The sequence below is a fragment of the Mangifera indica genome, chromosome 20 (assembly GCF_011075055.1).
Source record: "Mangifera indica cultivar Alphonso chromosome 20, CATAS_Mindica_2.1, whole genome shotgun sequence".
In the NCBI taxonomy this organism is placed as follows: Eukaryota; Viridiplantae; Streptophyta; class Magnoliopsida; order Sapindales; family Anacardiaceae; genus Mangifera; species Mangifera indica.
Genome location: NC_058156.1, coordinates 2,903,236 through 2,927,781, shown reverse-complemented (window position 1 = coordinate 2,927,781; position 24,546 = coordinate 2,903,236). Strand labels below are relative to the sequence as shown.

Sequence of the window (24,546 nt, the reverse complement as noted above, 5' to 3'; positions counted from 1 at the left end):
TTGTTTAACAGTTTCATCAATCATTCATATATATATATTTTACGTAGTAATTATTTAATCCACCAGCTTTATCTTCCACAAGGACTTCACTTTGATGGAGAATATAATGTGTTTAATAAATCCTTAAACACAAATATAAATGGAAATTTTATTTATATATATATATATATAGACACACACACACATAATTGTGGCGGCTAAGGTAGTTCTCAAATGGTGAAGTGAAGGTCATTTTCATGGAAGGAGGTTGGTGATGGATGGCAGCCAAGAAAGTGTTGGGAAAATTGTGAGGCGTCTGAACTTCACACGTGTTGGGTAACCAAATTTTCGGACTGTGACAGCAATCCGCCACATTGATGGTGGCCACCGCCATTGCCATATAACTTTTATATACAGCTCCAAAGTTTGTACAATATAGAAATGTTAGAAAAGTAATTAATCTTCTTAAAGGGTATTTCTTTCGTCCACACAGATGCGCTATGGTTGTGTTTGGAGCAGACAATTTTGTGGGTCCTCTCAGTTCTCTCTTCTCCAATAAAAACCCTTTTCTTCCTCCTCTTAAATGGCTCAGAAAATGGAAGACAAGACAGAGTAAAGCAATACAAATGAAGAAGAAAGCAACTAGACATGAAATAGAGACCAATTCTGGATAGAGATGGTAACAGGCCAGGTAAGGGATAGATACCCTAATCTTTGTCTCCGTCTCCATCTCCACTAATAAAAACTTTTCCTTTCCTGTTCCTTATCCTCGCAAATAAAACCTTCTTCTGTGCTTGTCTCATTTCTATCACGGAGGATTCTATCCCTGTGTCATGGAAAAAATTTATCTCCCATTCATTTGCATCGGAAAAATTTCTCTTCCCTTCTTTTTTTTATCTCTAAATAGTTATTAAGTATTAAAGCATATTTATAATAATTTAAAACTTTTAAGGATAATTCAATATATAAAAATTTAAGAGATATGTAAAGAGAAAGTGATTGGGGATATATTTATACCCATCACCATCTTCATCTCTGCTCCTATTAGAGAACCGGCCAGAGACCCGGTTTGAAGGCTTAAATTGCTATTTCTAATTCTAGATGATGTAAAAACCCTTTTATCAAACACATGTGAACATGAACCCACCCTAACTCTTCCACGCTTGGACTCGGCTCGTGTTACGTGTGAACAAAGATGAGAACTTTCTCTATCAGTTGCGTAACACAGCTCCCATTTAAATCGCAATAATCAAAACAAATCTGCTATTCTATGTATAAATATTTCTTAAAATTCAATCTAGTCTTCAAAGGTAGCCGATTTATTGTTCACAAACCAAACTCCACGCCTACCTTTACCAAAGCCCGTATTAATTTAGATGTTAATCGTGTGATTAATCAATGTTAATTATGAATTATGAAATGATTTTACAAGGACTTCCACTATATATCTCACATCTTATCTCTCACTTTTCTTCATTTCTCCAACCTCTTTCTATTCTCAATATCAAATTCTTTCTCCTTTTTAAGTTTTTTATTGTTTCAATCGCCGCCCTGGAGTTGAAAGAAGAAGAATAATATTTCATTTGATTTGCTTTCAAAAATAAACTACAGAGAGCAATGCAGGAAAGCCCACTTCTTTCTTTATCTCCAAGCTCTCCGAGCTTTAACAGTTACTCTTCAGCGAATCTTGCAGAGATTGCAGCGAGAGTTGTTGAAGAATTCAAGAAAGAATCCGACTTGGATTCCAGTATTTACGAATGGGAAACTGAGAGTTTGTTTTCAGAAGAACGAGAACGAGAGGAGTGCGAGAAGAACCAGGATTCCAACAAGAACCAAGAAGATGAACAGGAAGATGAAAATGATGAAGAAGAAGAATTTGAGTTTGCTATTGTTTGTAGAAGATCTGACTCTGCTATTTCGGCTGATGAGATCTTCTTCAACGGTCATATAAGGCCAATCTACCCGGTTTTCGACACATCTTTGCTGTTAAACGACACCAGCATAAATCAAAACGCTGAAAACAACAACTCTTCATCATCTACGCCATCATTGAAAACCTCCACTCGCTTGTCGCTTGGAAAGCTTATGAGTGAAGAACGGGAGATGACAACTTCTAGTTCATCATCTGAAGCTGACGATCTCGATAATTTACAGCCGGGAACCTACTGTGTGTGGAAACCAAAGGCTAGATCTCCTCATCAAGACTCACCTGGAAGGTCATGCAAGAAGAGCAATTCAACTGGATCTTCAAAGAGATGGAAATTCAGAGACTTTCTGTACAGAAGTTACAGTGATGCAAAGATACGTTAGTGTTTTTAGCACCAAACAAGAACACTACTGATTCCAAAGTAGCGGCCGAAGAGAACAGTAAAGAAAACAAGGGGAAGGTCAAAGTTGTTGAAGAGCATTATGTGGAGAACAAACCGAGCCACCAAAGAGGAAGACAAAAGTAAGTCTCTTTTGCCTTATGGGCAGGACATGGTAGGATTTTTGAATAATGTTAATGGCTTCGGTAGGAAATTTGATACATTCTGAGTTCATGAAAAACTTCAAAGGAGGCCTATTTCTCCTACTTCTTCTCCACTTCCTATGTGAGTATATTACAATGTGTATTGCTGACTTTGTTAGAGATTTTTCTTTTCTTTTTTTTTTTTTAATTTATAAAGATAAAATATATATTAATATTATTAGTGGATTTAAACCAAAGTTATGTTTCTAATTTCATGTAAATATGAGTGATTTACAGGTGTTTGTTTCTAATTTTGAGAGGAGAAGACTATATAGCAATGGGGTTTCTGTAAATATTTTTATGACCTGGGGAAGCTAGCTATATTATGATCCAATTAATTGATTAAAGGGTTGTAATTCTTGGTCTTCTGGCAAATGATTATGGGTGAATATTTTTTCTATGAAAGGAAGAGAAAACTATGATTATTAGAGCAAATCTATTGGAAAAAACTTCTCTACATAACAAATCTTGTTTCTGATAATTTTTTTTCTGGATTGTCCAAATAGAACTCAATTTGGTGCACATTGATTTCTAGAATTTGTGTAGGTAGAGATATATAATTAACCATACAAGCTTTGAAAATTTATTTGTAAAACAGAGGAAAATAAACAGCGAGTGACATTTAGTGCATATGCCAGCACATTTGGCTGGTCATAAAAGGCAATGAGTCTTGCATAGATTGAGAATATTTTTTATTCTTATTAATCTTAAGTGATTACCTATGTAGCAAGGAAACAGTGATGCAGAAATGAAAACGCTGAAATGTATTTTCTAAAAAATATAGAAAACAGAATTGTGTAAATATAAAAATATAGACTTTTTTTATAATATCAAATTTGATTAAAAAATACAAATAAAAAATACACTTAACCAACTTAATCTATCGCAACCAAATATATAATGTATATTAAATCTGATGAAACCAAATTTTTGAGCTTTCACCGATAGTTGGAGAAGTTAAAGATAAAGAAAAAATGAGTTTTAACACATTACAGAGAAGAGTAGTTTAGGATGTCGAAAAGAAGAGACAATAAAATTTGAGTTAGGTTAAAATTTATAAAGGGGGATATTAAAAAAATACTACAATTGGGGCCCACCTATACAGTTTTACCACAGTTTTTATACATATAACAAATATATCATAAAAAGTGTACAATTCAAAAAATACCTCTGTTATGAGAAAAGTTTGATAATCATACAATTATACTATTCACACATGAAAAAAAGTTTTAAGTAATTCCCTTCTATAAAGCAAAAGAACCTCTACAAAGCAAAAAATGGGTCACTTTTTGAATATAAAACCCCAAGGCTAGTCACTTTCCCTAAATTAATTAAAAAAGTCTTCTCCCATTCCAAGCCTCCACTAAGTCAGTTTCCTAAATTAAAGAAGTCTTCTTTCTTTCAAAGCCTCAACGGTGAAGAAGAAGAAGCCACCAAGTGAAAAAGAAAAAGCAACTAACGTGGACACCTATGCCGACAAGAAAGAGAATTGATGTCAACGACTAACGCTCCATCCACCAACACTAATGAGATTGAACTCTTTATCCATCGACATCGTCGTCTAAATCTAACCAATTTGTGAAGAATGGCACATCGAGTTTTGTGGGTGAGTGATTTCTACTTCAATTTGTTTGTTTAAATTTTGTTGATGTATTTTATAAATTTTGGTATTTGGTGTTGGTGTTGGTGCATAAATAGATCTATAAAAAAAAAAGAGAGATTTTCATTGTGTTGATGATGTAATTTAGGTGTGTGACAATTAATTGTTGATTTGGTTTTTGCTAATCTAAGCAGTTGATTGTGATTTGGTTGGATCCGAGAAATTTGAAGAACAAATTTGAAAGAACAAGGCAATATCGTCTAGATAATGTTTGATCACCTATTAGGCAATCTCACCCAGTAGGCGATATTGCCCTTTTTTTCTAATGAATCAGTCTTATGACTAATAAGGTTCAACTAGATTGTAATTCAATTTGGAACTAATGAAAAGGAGATATATGATCTAATGTTGAAAATATCATAAATAAAAATAAAAAATTAAAAGGGAGAGTCAAGTATACAAAATGGAAATTAGAGTTAAATTCATATCTTTTATAAAAATATAAAAAGATATGTTGCCATTGGACTCCTTTTAAAGAGTCAATTTCAATGAAATCCCTTTTTGGAAGCATTCCAATTGATTTTGAAATAGAGATAGAAAGAGTTCCCCCTTTGCTGTCACAGTATCTTTTTTTGTTTTTCTTTCATTTGTTTTCTATTTGTATTACAAGAACAATAAATTAATATCCAGGAGAGAGCATACAGGTTTCATAAAGCATATAAATTTAATGTGCAAATAACCGTCCAAATGAAGATGGATATTTTTAGCGTCACAAACCAGAAATTAACGATGACGCAACAGAAGTTATTACAAATGACCTGTTTTGGACGATTCTTGGGTTTGGAGGAGACTCATTTTAGTATTGTTCTTATGCATGTAATGTTTTTTCATCTAATTAATCGAATACAACATGATAGAGAACTATGGTTCCAAAGAAATAGTGTGGAAGTACATTTTGGCCAAATAGAATGTGCACTTGTCACTGGTCTTTTATTCGGAGATGACATAGATATGTCGCACTACATGAATTGCTTAAGAACTCCTATATTGATGTTATAATACTTTCCAAGGCTTAGTAGATCATTACAATATCAAGACATCGAGGGGGCAATTGATGGCCAAATTTGGGGTGACAATGATGAGGATGTCATAAAGTTTATAGTTTTGTATTTGACATATTTCTTCTTTTTGGAGGCAGACAATAGAAACGTGGAATCCAATCAAATGTTGTATCTCACTAACTATCTAGATGCATTTAGTCAGTATCTATAGGGTGTGTTGTCATAGAATAAGATAATAGACTCAATATGACAAAGTATAAATAGAATATATGAGTATTGTCTATAGAAGTATAATGCATACACGAGGCCAACTTCTGTTGTCAATTACTCGGTAATGGGTTTTTCCATTACATTCTAGGTAAGTAGTTCATTATCATTCTAGCAAATAATCCAATTACATGTTATCGTTAGTATTAACTAACTTATTATCCTTTTTTTAATACAATTTTGGATTTGTGAGACTATGAGCAACCTATTGCCATATGTGCTACTTATCACAAATGACCATGTCTCATGAATGTTTACATGAAGGACCCTTTTCCTTCTAATGTGGGATGAAACTGAAACAATTATAGACACACTTCCGGTAAGTGGAAGTTACAACAAAGTTTTGTTAATTAATACAATAGAATATAATGATATGTTTTGTTAACTAACAACAAAGTTTTATTTTATTTGTTTCAAGATCTAATTACAGTTGTATTGCGTCCAACACTCCTTGATTGGGAAATGGAGTGGTATATTAGGAAGTTAGAGTTCATAGGAGAAGAGTCACCTGTCATGTCATCTGATAAGGAGTCCACAAAATCAGTTGACAATTTGCATGTTGTTTTAGGTCATGTTTTTTATCGATCATCTTTTCATGGTGCTTTAAGACGTAATGCTTCTTATCGATCATTTTCTCATAGCGCTCAGACTGTATATATGCTTATTGTTGAAATAAGTGGCTCCTTATGTCCCACATCTATTAATTTAATCTGTTTGTATTTTACCAAATGTTATAAATAGAGGCCTTGGTTTTAGTTCAAAATCATCCCTAAAATAGTTGTAGTCAAATATAATTGTATTGAGAGAATCCTGTTATAAGGAATCTCTAATAGTTTATTTTTCCTTTGTAACTATTTTTCGGAGATAGTGAAAGTAGTCAGCGACGCTGAAGACGTAGGTACATTTACCGAACCTCGTAAATTCTTGTGTTCTCTTTCTTTTATTTTTCTACATTAATTATTTATTATATTCAATAGCATAGAAGTTGTGTTTTATATTTCCACTGTGCAACAAGTGGTATCAGAGCCTAGGTTTAGGACAGTGAGTAGTTATTTATATGGTTATGTGCATGTCTAGGAAAATGTTGTCTAAGGAGACTGGTTTTTAAGGAGGCTTTGTCCCCACCAATCTTTCCTGGGTACTTTTCTGGTGCATATATTATCATTTTTGGCACTTACTACTATCCTAGGTTATAGTAATTTTGTTTTAGCTATTGAATATAAATTTGTGAAACTTGGTTATTTGAAAAACTATCTACCAAGTAAATCGTAATCAACAAAAAATGACATCGACATCAACAAGGACAATTATGACAACCGCAAAAATTGATGTGAAAAAATTTGATGGTCGAAACAATTTTGGCTTGTGGCAATGTGAAGTGATGGACGCCCTGTGTCAAGAAAATCTTGATATAGCTCTAAAGGAGGAAAAACTAGAGAAGATGGATGACAAAGAATGGGTGAGGATCAACCGTCAAGCTTGTGGTACAATCCGTATGTGTCTTTATAGAGAGTAAAAATATCCATTCATGAAAAAGACATCTGCAAGTAAGATGTGGAAGACATTAGAGAACAAGTATATGAAGAAGAGTAATGAGAATAGACTTTATTTGAAGAAGAGATTGTTTCGTCTTCACTTGAAACCTGGTACAAGTATAAGTGATCATATTGATACTTTTAACCAGTTGATAGTTGACTTACTAAACCTGGATGAAACCTTCAAAGATGAAGATAAAGCAATGCTTCTACTAGGATCTCTTCCTGAAGAATTAGATCATTTAAGCATTACATTACTTCCTGGAAAGGAGAAAGTGACCTACGATGAGGTATGTGCTGCTTTAAATAATAATGAATTCGAAAGAAAGATCAACAAGAGAATAGAGAGTCAATTATTGAAGCCCTTACTATAAGAGGACGAAGTCAAAGTCGCAAGCAAGAAAGAAGGGGTAGATCTCAATCGAAGAAAAGACCTAGTAAAGATGAATGTGCTTTCTGTCAAGAGAAGAAACATTGGAAGAAAGACTGTCCAAAGTTACAAAGATAAGATAAAGGGAAGACCAAAGTTGCTTCAGATGCATGTGTAGTTGAAATTGGTGAAGATGAGTCAGATTTTGCTCTAGTAAGTCTACCAATGACATCCAAGTATGATGAATGGTTTCTAGATTCGGGTTGCACTTATCATATGTGTCCACACAAGGAATGGTTCTTCAATTATGAAAAACTAAATGGTGGAGTTGTTTTCATGGGTAATGATAGTTCTTGCAAAACTGAGGGGATAGGTTCAATCCGTTTAAAAAATCATGATGGATTAACTAGAGTTTTGACAAAAGTTTGACATGTACCATAGTTGAAGAAAAATCTCATTTCTTTAGGAGTTTTAGAATCCAAAGGCTTCAAGGTGACAATGCAAGATGGAGTCTTGAAAGTTATCTCTAGTGCTCTTATAGTAATAAAAGGTATAAGAAAAAATAACTTGTATTATTATAATAGTGGTACAATTTTTGGATCAACGGCTACAATATTTAGAAAAGATGTAGATGATGAAACAACTAGACTTTGGCATATGCATTTGGGATATGTAGGGGAAAAAACCTTATTTAGTTTGGTGAAACAAGGCTTATTGAAAGGAGCAAAGACCTGCAAGTTAGATTTTTGTGAGCATTGTGTCTTGGGAAAACAAACAAAAGTAAGATTTGGTACTGCAATTCATAATACTGAAGGTATTTTGGATTATGTTCACTCTGATGTGTGAGGACCTACTAAAATAGCTTCTTTAAGAGGTAGACACTACTTTGTTACTTTTGTTGATGACTTTTCTAAAAAGACATAGGTGTACATTTTAAAGAACAAGAATGACGTATTATGTGTTTTCCTGAAATGGAAAAAGATGGTTGAAACTCAGACTGACAAAAAGATCAAACGATTAAGAACTGATAATGGTGGTGAGTATACTAGTGATCCGTTTTTTAAAATTTGTTAGGTTGAAGGTATTGTACGTCATTTCTCAGTTAAAGGAACACCACAATAGAATAGGGTGGCTGACAGGACCCATCCCGACCCGCTATCCTATAACCTCTGAAAATACCGTTATAGGTTTAGAAGGGCGAAATGTATCCTGTAATTCTGTTTGAAAACTTTTCTGCATCATAACCTAACACAATATATAATATCATCTATAGGCCTCCGGCCTTTATATGAGTACATATCAAAATACATCCTTATTTAAAACCAAGAAAATCAGAAAATAAACCTGAAATCAGGCCTCCGGCCTTATCACATACATAACAAAATAATTTACATCTTTACTCATTTCAAAAGATTATGAGAATATGGTAATTAGGCCTCCGGCCTTTCAACATTTCATAAGTTCATAAAAAAAACAACAAAAAGTCTATATAGATGCGTGCAAATGAAAACATCCACGAAAGATGCTACACCGTGGCACAACCAAACAAAACACTATCCCGCACGATCTGTAGGATGTCTTGGAGGGAGGGAAACATTTATAAAGGGTGAGCTAAAAGCTCAGTGAGTAGGAAATTTAAATCCTTGAGAATATTAATGCATGTCAAAATATAATAGTATGCCAAAATATGAGCCATACACTATGCTAATTATGCTTAAACCACATGTTTCTCATTTAACTTGAAACGTTCATCACACAATCATCACATAAATTGATTGTCTCAAGAAGAAATTAACCATACTACCTTTTCTCATAGGAACATATCAATCATTTATGAATTTCCACTTCCAACTTAATAGCAATACTATCTTTATCGTATAGGTTTCCTTACCTATCAATATTCTAAAATATTGATCCATAGGTATCCCACCATTTATATATAAAGATATACATCAAAATATCATATAAAAGGGAAATCTGTCATACCCAAGGGATGTCCCCACCTAGGCAGAGCAAAAGAAAAACACTGTCATACCCGGTATATTAAAATCTCACACGGGCAGAGCATTCGATTCTGTCATACTTGGCATGAAATAAAGCACAAGCAGAGCACTAAATTCTGTCATACCTGTATAGATATTGCACAAGCAGAGCATCTAAATCTGTCGTATCTGGCATAAATAGTGCACAGACAGAGCATTTTATTTCATAATGAGTAATAACCAAAACATCCGAATAATATAATTTATTTCACCATATCAATTTTTTTTTGTTTAGAACAATACTCATTGGCAACCGCCACAATCACCATAAGCAAATCTCAATCACACATAAATTATCAACTAAACACTTCCAGCTCACATGAAGCTCAAATAAAACCATTTCCAACTCACATGAAGCTCAACTAAACAATTTCAACTCAACCACAACACAAAACATCAATTTAATAATTTCCAGAATTCACATGGTCACCACATAACTTAATTTAAGCATTTTGAATCCACTGAATAATATAACTTTTACCTTATAGCCTTTCATAACCTAAATTCACAACATACATAAAGAAACTATTTTATTTTATTTTTCTTTTTGAGAGGTTTCCACCAAATCCATGCTACCATTTTCAAGGATTCACAATAAATAGCATAAAGTTTCACAAAACTATAAATAAAATTTATACCCAAAAATCATAAAGAAAGAAAAGTTTATTCCCACTCACTGATTTGGGTAGCCTCTAAGTCAGAGTTGAAATCTCTTGCTAATCTCCCTTCTTCTTCACCTATTCAAACCAATTGGAAACAATATGATCAAAAATTTGGAAAACCCTAATTTGAGTAAATATAACAAACCCTAAAATTTTTTGAATAAAAATGAAATACCCTATTCTCTTTTCCTATAATCCCTTTTTCTCTTCCTTTCCCTTTCCTTCTTTTTCTTTCTTTTCTTCTTCTTTCTTTTCTTTTCTTTCTTCTCTTCTCTTCTTTCCCTTTCTTTCTCTGTTTTCTCCTGTCTGCACTCTGTTTTCTTTTCTTCTTGCTGAAGAAGAAAAGGCTACTGACTTTTATTAGCAAATAAAAGGAAAATTTCCTCTTAACCCCCATATGTGTGCAAGATTTCGTATAGCCCCCTTTAGTTTCACCTATAACCAAGATTTGGGTATTTCAACTCTCCCCCCCTAAAGAACAAATTTCGTCCTCGAAATTATATACCTGATTGAAACAATTCTGGATATTGAGCCCGCATATCCTCTTCACGTTCCCAAGTTGCTTCTTCCACCGAGTGATTTTTCCAATGCACCTTAACCCAAGGAATGGTTCTAGTACGAAACACTTGTTGTTTCACATCAATAATTCTCTTTGGCCCTTCTTGGTAACTCAAATCCTCTTTTAATTGAAACGGTTGTTGCTGAAGAACATGAGTGGGATCGGGCACATACTTGCGAAGCATGGAAACATGAAAAACATTATGAATCTTAGATAACTCAGGGGGTAAGGCTAGTCGATAAGCAACAACACCAACTCTTTCAAGAATTTCATATGGGCCAATATATCTTGGGCTCAATTTACCTCGTTTCCCGAATCTTAGTAAGCCTTTCCAAGGTGAAACTCGTAGAAACACTTTTCACCCACTTGGAACTCCAATTCTCTTCTACGCTTATCAGCATAGCTTTTTTGTCTATCTTGGGCTGCTTTCAGTCGTTGGCGAATAAGACAAATCTTTTCATTCGTGTCTCGCACGATCTCAGGGCCTAGCAATACTCTCTCACCTACTTCATTCCAACACACTGGAGTTCTGCATTTTCTACCATACAAGGTTTCATACGGAGGCATTCCAATGCTAACTTGATAGCTATTGTTGTAGGCAAATTCTGCTAAAGGTAAATAGTTATCCCAACTACCTTTGAACTCCATCACACAAGCCCTTAACATATCTTCTAAGGTCTGGATAGTTCTTTCTGACTGTCCATCAGTTTAAGGATGAAAGGCTGTGCTAAATTTCAACTTTGTACCCAAGGCATTTTGTAAACTTGGCCAAAACCGAGAAGTAAACCTAGGATCTCTGTCTGATACTATGGATACTGGAGCACCATGAAGACGTACAATCTCAACTACATAAATACTTGCCAACTTATCAAGCGAATATGTGGTTTTGATTGATAGGAAATGGGCTGATTTTATTAGACGATCCACAATGACCCAAATGCCATCATACCCATTCTTGGTACGGGGAAGACCTGACACAAAATCCATGGTGATATGCTCCCATTTCCATTGAGGAATAGGAAGCGGTTGCAAAAGTCCAGCAGGTTTTTTATGTTCAGCTTTCACTTACCGGCATACTAAACATCTGGAAACAAATTCTGTGATCTCTCTTTTCATTCCTCGCCACTAATAATGATCTCTCAAGGTACGATACATCTTAGTACTACCTGGATGTAAGGCATAGGCTGAGGCATGAACCTCTTCTAAAATGTCTTTCTTCAATTCCTGGTGATCTGGTACACAAATTCTATCTCCCATCATAAGCATGCCATCATCTTTTATTATAAAATCCGCCCGCAATCCTTTACTTACTTCATCCTTTAACTTCACTAGATGAGGGTCTAAATATTGCATTTCTCGAATTCGATCAATTAAGATGGGTCGAATTTGAAGACTAGCTAATAAGACTCCTGAAGTACTTATACTCAGTTTCGCCCTGAGGGTCTTTAATTCCATCAACAAGGAACAAGGTTTCACCTTCACATGTGCTACAACACCTTGAGATTTCCTACTAAGTGCATCTGCGACGACATTTGCCTTTCCCGGATGATAATCAATTGAACAATCATAATCTTTAATAAGCTCAATCCATCTCCTTTGTCGAAGGTTCAAGTCTTTTTGTGTAAATAAATATTTCAAGCTTTTGTGATCCGTATAAATTTGACAAGTTGCCCCATAGAGATAATGTCTCCAAATTTTTAATGCCCAAACTACAGCTGCAAGTTCTAAGTCATGAGTTGGGTAGTTCATCTCGTGCTTTTTGAGTTGTCTAGAGGCATAAGCTATCACTTTTCCATGTTGCATCAATACACCACCCAAACCTTGTTTAGAAGCATCACTATAAACCACAAATCCATCTGTACCCGAGGATAAGGTAAGTACAGGGGCTGAAGTCAATCTTGCTTTCAACTCTTGAAAACTTTGCTCACATTCAACATTCCAATCAAACTTTACCTCCTTTCGAGTTAGTCTAGTTAACGGTGCTGCTATTTTAGAGAATCCTTCAATAAATCTTCAATAATACCCAGCAAGACCAAGAAAACTTCTAATTTCAGTAACATTAGTAGGTCTCTCCCATTTCAAAACTGCTTCCACCTTCTGTGGGTCGACACAAACACCCTCTGCTGAAATGACATGCCCCAAAAATGCAACTTTATCTAGCCAAAATTGACACTTACTAAATTTAGCATAGAGGTGTTTGTCTCGCAAAATTTGTAAAACCATTTTAAGGTGTTCTTCATGCTCTATCTTACTTCGGGAATAAACCAAAATATCATCAATAAATACCACGACGAAACGATCCAAGAAAGAGCGAAACACTCTATTCATCAAATCCATAAATGCTGTCGGTGCATTAGTTAATCCAAAAGACATCACCAAGAACTCATAATGTCCATAACGAGTCCTGAAAGCAGTCTTTGGAACATCTGACTCCTTAATCTTTAATTGATGGTATCCTGAGCGCAAGTCTATCTTAGAGAAAACCTTAGCGCCTTGTAATTGATCAAACAAATCAGAAATCTGAGGCAGTGGGTACTTATTACGTACTGTCACTTTGTTCAATTGTCTATAATCAACACATAATCTGAAAGTTTCATCCTTCTTCTTAACAAATAACACTGGCGCTCCCCATGGAGATACACTGGGTCTAATGAATCCCTTCTCCACTAGTTCTTGCAATTGCACCTTTAATTCTCTTAGCTCAAGCGGAGCCATTCTATAAGGGGCTAATGATATAGGAGCTGTACCAGGAATCAAATCTATTGAAAACTCAACCTCTCTGTCGGGTGGTAGTCCAGGTAGATCCTCAGGGAATACGTCTGGAAAATCTCTAACCACTGGAATATCTCCTATCTTTGATTCATCAACTCTAGTGTCTACAACATGTGCTATATAAGCTTGATATCCCTTTTGAATGAATCGTCTAGCAACAGCAGCAGAGATGACACAAGAAGGAATAATGCGACGCTCCCCATAGAAAATGAACTCTGGGTTACCCGACTTCCTGAAGGTTACTTCCTTGCGAAAACAATCAATGGTAGCACGATGACAAGCTAACCAGTCCATCCCCAGAATTACATCAAAATCTTGGATGGACAAAGGAATCAAATTTGTCTCTAACTCATGGATGCCCACTTTTACTTTGATACCCTTGTAGACATTCTCTACTAAAATTGACTCTCCTACAGGAGTAGCTACCTCCAATTTACATTCCAAAGGCTCTAACTCTTTATTGGCATGTTTAGCAAATGCATAAGAAACAAAAGAATGAGTGGAACCAGGATCAATTAAAGTGAAAACCTCTCGATCAAAGATAAACAACATACCCGTAACCACATTTGGAGAGGCATAGGCTTCTTGTTGAGTCAAAGCAAAAACACATGCTTGAGCTTGAGGTCGTCCCGATCCCTTTTGCCGACTACTGCCACTATGAGTACCACTAACCTGCCCATGAGTACCCACACTAGACCCCTCTCTAATCTGAGGCCCTTGGTGTCTTTGATACTGACCACTACTCCTTTGAAAATTCTGTTTGACTGATCCTTGAGTGACACTCACAACTTGAGATGACAAAGGGCAATCTCTTTTAAAATGACCAAACTGTCCACAACGATAACAACTCAGGGCCCCTCTCTGGCATTGTCCCGAATGGAATCTTCCACAATTATTACATTGAGAGTGTTGACCTTTACTATCTTGAGGTATACCTCCCAAAGACCTTAGATTCCAAGTGTTGCTCCCCATTGACTGTTGCCCTTGAAACTGTCTTTGACCCTCTTGAAATTTGGATCTCCCACTCTGGAATGATGCACTTGATTGTCCAGAAAATTTGTCTTCTTTTTTCTGTATTCTCTCTCTCTGCCCACCTGGTATCCAACCACTAACCCTTCATTTTTGCCCTTGGAACTCTCGTTTCTCTGTCTCTGTGAGGCTTCCTTCAACTCTCATGGCTGCTTCTACCAATTTCCCAAACTCTGAGTAAGAACTTGCAGTCACTACTGTTCTAATTCGCCCTCGGAGACCTTCTTCAAACTTTCTACACCTCTCTCTCTAATCTCCTGCAATCAACGGGGCAAACCGAGAGAGCTCGATGAATTTATTCATATATTCCTCCACCGACATACTTCCTTGGGTCAATTTAAGAAATTCACTTCTTTTTATATCTTGATACACTCTTGAGTAGTAGTGATCTGAAAACTCTTGACAAAAGTTTTCCCAAGTTATTGTTGTCGAAACCCTATATTTCTGTTGTACCATTTTCCACCAATGATACGCCTTACCCTCCAAAAGAAAGGTAGCGAATCATAGTTTTTGAGAGTCTGAACACTCTATCACTTCAAATATACGCTCGGTCCTACTCATCCAAGACTCTGCAATTGTAGGATCTCCGTTCCCATCAAAGGTTTTGGCACCCAATTTTCTGGTTTTTTCAATGGTGTTGACACTTTCTTGATGCACTGGAATCTGATTTTGAGCCACTCTAGTGACTAACTGGGCCAATCTGCCAATAACTTGCTCCACATTAATCCTATCAGTTGGAGGCTCCATGTTTGGCTCAGCTACTGGTTCGGCTCCCACATCAATAGGTGGCACTTGAGAATCTGGTCCATGGGCAACCGACTCTCCCACCACCTCCTCTATTAGTTCATTTTCTCTCCTTCCAACTTGAGGAGTTAACAAATCCCCAAGAGGTCTCATGCGAGCTTGGCCACGTCGCCTCATATTGGTGTCTACAAATACAATTTCAAATGATTTAGAAACTTATATGCATGCTTCTTGAAATGCCCATAGAATCTACAACCTTTGCTCTAATACCAAGTTGACAGGACCCATCCCGACCCGCTATCCTATAACCTCTGAAAATACCGTTATAGGCTTAGAAGGGCGAAATGTATCCTGTAATTCTGTTTGAAAACTTTTCTGCATCATAACCTAACACAATATATAATATCATCTATAGGCCTCCGGCCTTTATATGAGTACATATCAAAATACATCCTTATTTAAAACCAAGAAAATCAGAAAATAAACCTGAAATCAGGCCTCCGGCCTTATCACATACATAACAAAATAATTTACATCTTTACTCATTTCAAAAGATTATGAGAATATGGTAATTAGGCCTCCGGCCTTTCAACATTTCATAAGTTCATAAAAAAAACAACAAAAAGTCTATATAGATGCGTGCAAATGAAAACATCCACGAAAGATGCTACACCGTGGCACAACCAAACAAAACACTATCCCGCACGATCTGTAGGATGTCCTGGAAGGAGGGAAACATTTATAAAGGGTGAGCTAAAAGCTCAGTGAGTAGGAAATTTAAATCCTTGAGAATATTAATGCATGTCAAAATATAATAGTATGCCAAAATATGAGCCATACACTATGCTAATTATGCTTAAACCACATGTTTCTCATTTAACTTGAAACGTTCATCACACAATCATCACATAAATTGATTGTCTCAAGAAGAAATTAACCATACTACCTTTTCTCATAGGAACATATCAATCATTTATGAATTTCCACTTCCAACTTAATAGCAATATTATCTTTATCGTATAGGTTTCCTTACCTATCAATATTCTAAAATATTGATCCATAGGTATCCCACCATTTATATATAAAGATATACATCAAAATATCATATAAAAGGGAAATCTGTCATACCCAAGGGATGTCCCCACCTAGGCAGAGCAAAAGAAAAACACTGTCATACCCGGTATATTAAAATCTCACACGGGCAGAGCATTCGATTCTGTCATACTTGGCATGAAATAAAGCACAAGCAGAGCACTAAATTCTGTCATACCTGTATAGATATTGCACAAGCAGAGCATCTAAATCTGTCGTATCTGGCATAAATAGTGCACAGACAGAGCATTTTATTTCATAATGAGTAATAACCAAAACATCCGAATAATATAATTTATTTCACCATATCAATTTTTTTTTGTTTAGAACAATACTCATTGGCAACCGCCACAATCACCATAAGCAAATCTCAATCACACATAAATTATCAACTAAACACTTCCAGCTCACATGAAGCTCAAATAAAACCACTTCCAACTCACATGAAGCTCAACTAAACAATTTCAACTCAACCACAACACAAAACATCAATTTAATAATTTCCAGAATTCACATGGTCACCACATAACTTAATTTAAGCATTTTGAATCCACTGAATAATATAACTTTTACCTTATAGCCTTTCATAACCTAAATTCACAACATACATAAAGAAACTATTTTATTTTATTTTTCTTTTTGAGAGGTTTCCACCAAATCCATGTTACCATTTTCAAGGATTCACAATAAATAGCATAAAGTTTCACAAAACTATAAATAAAATTTATACCCAAAAATCATAAAGAAAGAAAAGTTTATTCCCACTCACTGATTTGGGTAGCCTCTAAGTCAGAGTTGAAATCTCTTGCTAATCTCCCTTCTTCTTCACCTATTCAAACCAATTGGAAACAATATGATCAAAAATTTGGAAAACCCTAATTTGAGTAAATATAACAAACCCTAAAATTTTTTGAATAAAAATGAAATACCCTATTCTCTTTTCCTATAATCCCTTTTTCTCTTCCTTTCCCTTTCCTTCTTTTTCTTTCTTTTCTTCTTCTTTCTTTTCTTTTCTTTCTTCTCTTCTCTTTTTTCCCTTTCTTTCTCTGTTTTCTCCCGTCTGCACTCTGTTTTCTTTTCTTCTTGCTGAAGAAGAAAAGGCTACTGACTTTTATTAGCAAATAAAAGGAAAATTTCCACTTAACCCCCATATGTGTGCAAGATTTCGTATAGCCCCCTTTAGTTTCACCTATAACCAAGATTTGGGTATTTCAACTCTCCCCCCCTAAAGAACAAATTTCGTCCTCGAAATTATATACCTGATTGAAACAATTCTGGATATTGAGCCCGTATATCCTCTTCACGTTCCCAAGTTGCTTCTTCCACCGAGTGATTTTTCCAATGCACCTTAACCCAAGGAATGGTTCTAGTACGAAGCACTTGTTGTTTCACATCAATAATTCTCTTTGGCCCTTCTTGGTAACTCAAATCCTCTTTTAATTGAAACGGTTGTTGCTGAAGAACATGAGTGGGATCGGGCACATACTTGCGAAGCATGGAAACATGAAAAACATTATGAATCTTAGATAACTCAGGGGGTAAGGCTAGTCGATAAGCAACAACACCAACTCTTTCAAGAATTTCATATGGGCCAATATATCTTGGGCTCAATTTACCTCGTTTCCCGAATCTTAGTAAGCCTTTCCAAGGTGAAACTCGTAGAAACACTTTTTCACCCACTTGGAACTCCAATTCTCTTCTACGTTTATCAGCATAGCTTTTTTGTCTATCTTGGGCTGCTTTCAGTCGTTGGCGAATAAGACAAATCTTTTCATTCGTGTCTCGCACGATCTCAGGGCCTAGCAATACTCTCTCACCTACTTCATTCCAACACACTGGAGTTCTGCATTTTCTACCATACAAGGTTTCATACGGAGGCATTCCAATGCTAACTTGATAGCTATTGTTGTAGGCAAATTCTGCTAAAGGTAAATAGTTATCCCAACTACCTTTGAACTCCATCACACAAGCCCTTAACATATCTTCTAAGGTCTGGATAGTTCTTTCTGACTGTCCATCAGTTTGAGGATGAAAGGCTGTGCTAAATTTCAACTTTGTACCCAAGGCATTTTGTAAACTTGGCCAAAACCGAGAAGTAAACCTAGGATCTCTGTCTGATACTATGGATACTGGAGCACCATGAAGACGTACAATCTCAACTACATAAATACTTGCCAACTTATCAAGCGAATATGTGGTTTTGATTGATAGGAAATGGGCTGATTTTGTTAGACGATCCACAATGACCCAAATGCCATCATACCCATTCTTGGTACGGGGAAGACCTGACACAAAATCCATGGTGATATGCTCCCATTTCCATTGAGGAATAGGAAGCAGTTGCAAAAGTCCAGCAGGTTTTTGATGTTCAGCTTTCACTTGCTGGCATACTAAACATCTGGAAACAAATTCTGTGATCTCTCTTTTCATTCCTCGCCACCAATAATGATCTCTCAAGGTACGATACATCTTAGTACTACCTGGATGTAAGGCATAGGCTGAGGCATGAACCTCTTCTAAAATGTCTTTCTTCAATTCCTGGTGATCTGGTACACAAATTCTATCTCCCATCATAAGCATGCCATCATCTTTTATTATAAAATCCGCCCGCAATCCTTTACTTACTTCATCCTTTAACTTCACTAGATGAGGGTCTAAATATTGCATTTCTCGAATTCGATCAATTAAGATGGGTCGAATTTGAAGACTAGCTAATAAGACTCCTGAAGTACTTATACTCAGTTTCGCCCTGAGGGTCTTTAATTCCATCAACAAGGAACAAGGTTTCACCTTCACATGTGCTACAACACCTTGAGATTTCCTACTAAGTGCATCTGCGACGACATTTGCCTTTCCCGGATGATAATCAATTGAACAATCATAATCTTTAATAAGCTCAATCCATCTCCTTTGTCGAAGGTTCAAGTCTTTTTGTGTAAATAAATATTTCAAGCTTTTGTGATCCGTATAAATTTGACAAGTTGCCCCATAGAGATAATGTCTCCAAATTTTTAATGCCCAAACTACAGCTGCAAGTTCTAAGTCATGAGTTGGGTAGTTCATCTCGTGCTTTTTGAGTTGTCTAGAGGCATAAGTTATCACTTTTCCATGTTGCATCAATACACCACCCAAACCTTGTTTAGAAGCATCACTATATACCACAAATCCATCTGTACCCGAGGATAAGGTAAGTACAGGGGCTGAAGTCAATCTTGCTTTCAACTCTTGAAAACTTTGCTCACATTCAACATTCCAGTCAAACTTTACCTCCTTTCGAGTTAGTCTAGTTAACGGTGCTGCTATTTTAGAGAATCCTTCAATAAATCTTCAATAATACCCAGCAAGACCAAGAAAACTTCTAATTTCAGTAACATTAGTAGGTCTCTCCCATTTCAAAACTGCTTCCACCTTCTGTGGGTCGACACAAACACCCTCTGCTGAAATGACATGCCCCAAAAATGCAACTTTATCTAGCCAAAATTGACACTTACTAAATTTAGCATAGAGGTGTTTGTCTCGCAAAATTTGTAAAACCATTTTAAGGTGTTCTTCATGCTCTATCTTACTTCGGGAATAAACCAAAATATCATCAATAAATACCACGACGAAACGATCCAAGAAAGAGCGAAACACTCTATTCATCAAATCCATAAATGCTGTCGGTGCATTAGTTAATCCAAAAGGCATCACCAAGAATTCATAATGTCCATAACGAGTCCTGAAAGCAGTCTTTGGAACATCTGACTCCTTAATCTTTAATTGATGGTATCCTGAGCGCAAGTCTATCTTAGAGAAAACCTTAGCGCCTTGTAATTGATCAAACAAATCAGAAATCTGAGGCAGTGGGTACTTATTACGTACTGTCACTTTGTTCAATTGTCTATAGTCAACACATAATCTGAAAGTTCCATCCTTCTTCTTAACAAATAACACTGGCGCTCCCCATGGAGATACACTGGGTCTAATGAATCCCTTCTCCACTAGTTCTTGCAATTGCACCTTTAATTCTCTTAGCTCAAGCGGAGCCATTCTATAAGGGGCTAATGATATAGGAGCTGTACCAGGAATCAAATCTATTGAAAACTCAACCTCTCTGTAGGGTGGTAGTCCAGGTAGATCCTCAGGGAATACGTCTGGAAAATCTCTAACCACTGGAATATCTCCTATCTTTGATTCATCAACTCTAGTGTCTACAACATGTGCTATATAAGCTTGATATCCCTTTTGAATGAATCGTCTAGCAACAGCAGCAGAGATGACACAAGAAGGAATAATGCGACGCTCCCCATAGAAAATGAACTCTGGGTTACCCGACTTCCTGAAGGTTACTTCCTTGCGAAAACAATCAATGGTAGCACGATGACAAGCTAACCAGTCCATCCCCAGAATTACATCAAAATCTTGGATGGACAAAGGAATCAAATTTGTCTCTAACTCATGGATGCCCACTTTTACTTTGATACCCTTGTAGACATTCTCTACTAAAATTGACTCTCCTACAGGAGTAGCTACCTCCAATTTACATTCCAAAGGCTCTAACTCTTTATTGGCATGTTTAGCAAATGCATAAGAAACAAAAGAATGAGTGGAACCAGGATCAATTAAAGTGAAAACCTCTCGATCAAAGATAAACAACATACCCGTAACCACATTTGGAGAGGCATAGGCTTCTTGTTGAGTCAAAGCAAAAACACATGCTTGAGCTTGAGGTCGTCCCGATCCCTTTTGCCGACTACTGCCACTATGAGTACCACTAACCTGCCCTTGAGTACCCACACTAGACCTCTCTCTAATCTGAGGCCCTTGGTGTCTTTGATACTGACCACTACTCCTTTGAAAATTCTGTTTGACTGATCCTTGAGTGACACTCACAACTTGAGATGACAAAGGGCAATCTCTTTTAAAATGACCAAACTGTCCACAGCGATAACAACTCAGGGCCCCTCTCTGGCATTGTCCCGAATGGAATCTTCCACAATTATTACATTGAGAGTGTTGACCTTTATTATCTTGAGGTATACCTCCCAAAGACCTTGGATTCCAAGTGTTGCTCCCCATTGACTGTTGCCCTTGAAACTGTCTTTGACCCTCTTGAAATTTGGATCTCCCACTCTGGAATGATGCACTTGATTGTCCAAAAAAATTGTCTTCTTTTTTCTGTATTCTCTTTCTCTGCCCACCTGGTATCCAACCACTAACCCTTCGTTTTTGCCCTTGGAACTCTCGTTTCTCTGTCTCTGTGAGGCTTCCTTCAACTCTCATGGCTGCTTCTACCAATTTCCCAAACTCTGAGTAAGAACTTGCAGGCACTACTGTTCTAATTCGCCCTCGGAGACCTTCTTCAAACTTTCTACACCTCTCTCTCTCATCTCCTGCAATCAACGGGGCAAACCGAGAGAGCTCGATGAATTTATTCATATATTCCTCCACCGACATACTTCCTTGGGTCAATTTAAGAAATTCACTTCTTTTTATATCTTGATACACTCTTGAGTAGTAGTGATCTGAAAACTCTTGACAAAAGTTTTCCCAAGTTATTGTTGTCGAAACCCTATATTTCTGTTGTACCATTTTCCACCAATGATACGCCTTACCCTCCAAAAGGAAGGTAGCGAATCATAGTTTTTGAGAGTCTGAACACTCTATCACTTCAAATATATGCTCGGTCCTACTCATCTAAGACTCTGCAACTGTAGGATCTCCGTTCCCATCAAAGGTTTTGGCACCCAATTTTTTGGCTTTTTCAATGGTGTTGACACTTTCTTGATGCACTGGAATCTGATTTTGAGCCACTCTAGTGACTAACTGGGCCAATCTGCCAATAGCTTGCTCCACATTAATCCCATCAGTTGGAGGCTCCATATTTGGCTCAGCTACTGGTTCGGCTCCCACATCAATAGGTGGCACTTGAGAATCTGGTCCATGGGCAACCGACTCTCCCACCACCTCCTCTATTAGTTCATTTTCTCTCCTTCCAACTTGAGGAGTTAACAAATCCCCAAGAGGTCTCATGCGAGCTTGGCCACGTCGCCTCATATTGGTGTCTACAAATACAATTTCAAATGATTTAGAAACTTATATGCATGCTTCTTGAAATGCCCTTAGAATCTACAACCTTTTCTCTAATACCAAGTTGACAGGACCCATCCCGACCCGCTATCCTATAACCTCTGAAAATACCGTTATAGGCTTAGAAGGGCGAAATGTATCCTGTAATTCTGTTTGAAAACTTTTCTGCATCATAACCTAACATAATATATAATATCATCTATAGGCCTCCGGCCTTTATATGAGTACATATCAAAATACATCCTTATTTAAAACCAAGAAAATCAGAAAATAAACCTGAAATCAGGCCTCCGGCCTTATCACATACATAACAAAATAATTTACATCTTTACTCATTTCAAAAGATTATGAGAATATGGTAATTAGGCCTCCGGCCTTTCAACATTTCATAAGTTCATAAAAAAAACAACAAAAAGTCTATATAGATGCGTGCAAATGAAAACATCCACGAAAGATTCTACACCGTGGCACAACCAAACAAAACACTATCCCACACGATCTGTAGGATGTCCTGGAGGGAGGGAAACATTTATAAAGGGTGAGCTAAAAGCTCAGTGAGTAGGAAATTTAAATCCTTGAGAATATTAATGCATGTCAAAATATAATAGTATGCCAAAATATGAGCCATACACTATGCTAATTATGCTTAAACCACATGTTTCTCATTTAACTTGAAACGTTCATCACACAATCATCACATAAATTGATTGTCTCAAGAAGAAATTAACCATACTACCTTTTCTCATAGGAACATATCAATCATTTATGAATTTCCACTTCCAACTTAATAGCAATACTATCTTTATCTTATAGGTTTCCTTACCTATCAATATTCTAAAATATTGATCCATAGGTATCCCACCATTTATATATAAAGATATACATCAAAATATCATATAAAAGGGAAATTTGTCATACCCAAGGGATGTCCCCACCTAGGCAGAGCAAAAGAAAAACACTGTCATACTCGGTATATTAAAATCTCACACGGGCAGAGCATTCGATTCTGTCATACTTGGCATGAAATAAAGCACAAGCAGAACACTAAATTATGTCATACCTGTATAGATATTGCACAAGCAGAGCATCTAAATCTGTCATACCTGGCATAAATATTTCACAGGCAGAGCATCTAAATCTGTCGTATCTGGCATAAATAGTGCACAGACAGAGCATTTTATTTCATAATGAGTAATAACCAAAACATCCGAATAATATAATTTATTTCACCATATCAATTTTTTTTTGTTTAGAACAATACTCATTGGCAACCGCCACAATCACCATAAACAAATCTCAATCACACATAAATTATCAACTAAACACTTCCAGCTCACATGAAGCTCAAATAAAACCACTTCCAACTCACATGAAGCTCAACTAAACAATTTCAACTCAACCACAACACAAAACATCAATTTAATAATTTCCAGAATTCACTTGGTCACCACATAACTTAATTTAAGCATTTTGAATCCACTGAATAATATAACTTTTACCTTATAGCCTTTCATAATCTAAATTCACAACATACATAAAGAAACTATTTTATTTTATTTTTCTTTTTGAGAGGTTTCCACCAAATCCATGCTACCATTTTCAAGGATTCACAATAAATAGCATAAAGTTTCACAAAACTATAAATAAAATGTATACCCAAAAATCATAAAGAAAGAAAAGTTTATTCCCACTCACTGATTTGGGTAGCCTCTAAGTCAGAGTTGAAATCTCTTGTTAATCTCCCTTCTTCTTCACCTATTCAAACCAATTGGAAACAATATGATCAAAAATTTGGAAAACCCTAATTTGAGTAAATATAACAAACCCTAAAATTTTTTGAATAAAAATGAAATACCCTATTCCCTTTTCCTATAATCCCTTTTCTCTTCCTTTCCCTTTCCTTCTTTTTCTTTCTTTTCTTTTTCTTTCTTTTCTTTTCTTTCTTCCCTTCTCTTCTTTCCCTTTCTTTCTCTATTTTCTCCCGTCTGCACTCTGTTTTCTTTTCTTCTTGCTGAAGAAGAAAAGGCTACTGACTTTTATTAGCAAATAAAAGGAAAATTTCCACTTAACCCCCATATGTGTGCAAGATTTCGTATAGCCCCCTTTAGTTTCACCTATAACCAAGATTTGGGTATTTCAGTGGCTGAACGCATGAATCGAACCTTGCTGGAGAAGGTTAGATGTATGTTATCCAATGTTGGGTTAGGAAAACCATTTTGAGCTGAGGCTGTTACATATGCATGTCATCTTATTAAT

The 24,546-nt window shown here is 36.2% G+C and overlaps 1 protein-coding gene and 1 long non-coding RNA gene across 3 annotated transcripts; one reads left to right on the top strand and one right to left on the bottom strand.

Annotated features, from left to right (window-relative positions):
* The first annotated feature begins 440 nt into the window (after positions 1–440).
* Positions 441–2,781, top strand: LOC123204232 (histone-lysine N-methyltransferase SETD1A-like). The gene has a single exon (XM_044620830.1). It carries the CDS (start codon positions 1,597–1,599, stop codon positions 2,287–2,289), a length of 693 nt encoding a protein of 230 aa, XP_044476765.1. The 5' UTR covers positions 441–1,596; the 3' UTR covers positions 2,290–2,781.
* Positions 2,782–15,610: 12,829 nt separating this feature from the next.
* On the bottom strand, positions 15,611–24,210 carry LOC123204113. Of its 2 annotated transcripts, none has more exons than XR_006499447.1 (3): positions 24,146–24,210; positions 16,991–17,050; positions 15,611–15,850 (listed from the first exon to the last, which is right to left on the bottom strand). It is a non-coding gene; the product is annotated as an uncharacterized LOC123204113 (long non-coding RNA). The 2 variants fall into 2 exon arrangements; XR_006499446.1 differs by lacking the exon at positions 24,146–24,210 and adding an exon at positions 17,151–17,214.
* Between the last annotated feature and the right edge of the window lie 336 nt (positions 24,211–24,546).

What these genes read in the sequence shown, in the direction of transcription:
- LOC123204232 (XM_044620830.1), top strand. Translation starts at nt 1,597, where the DNA reads ATGCAGGAAAGCCCACTTCTTTCTTTATCTCCAAGCTCTCCGAGCTTT.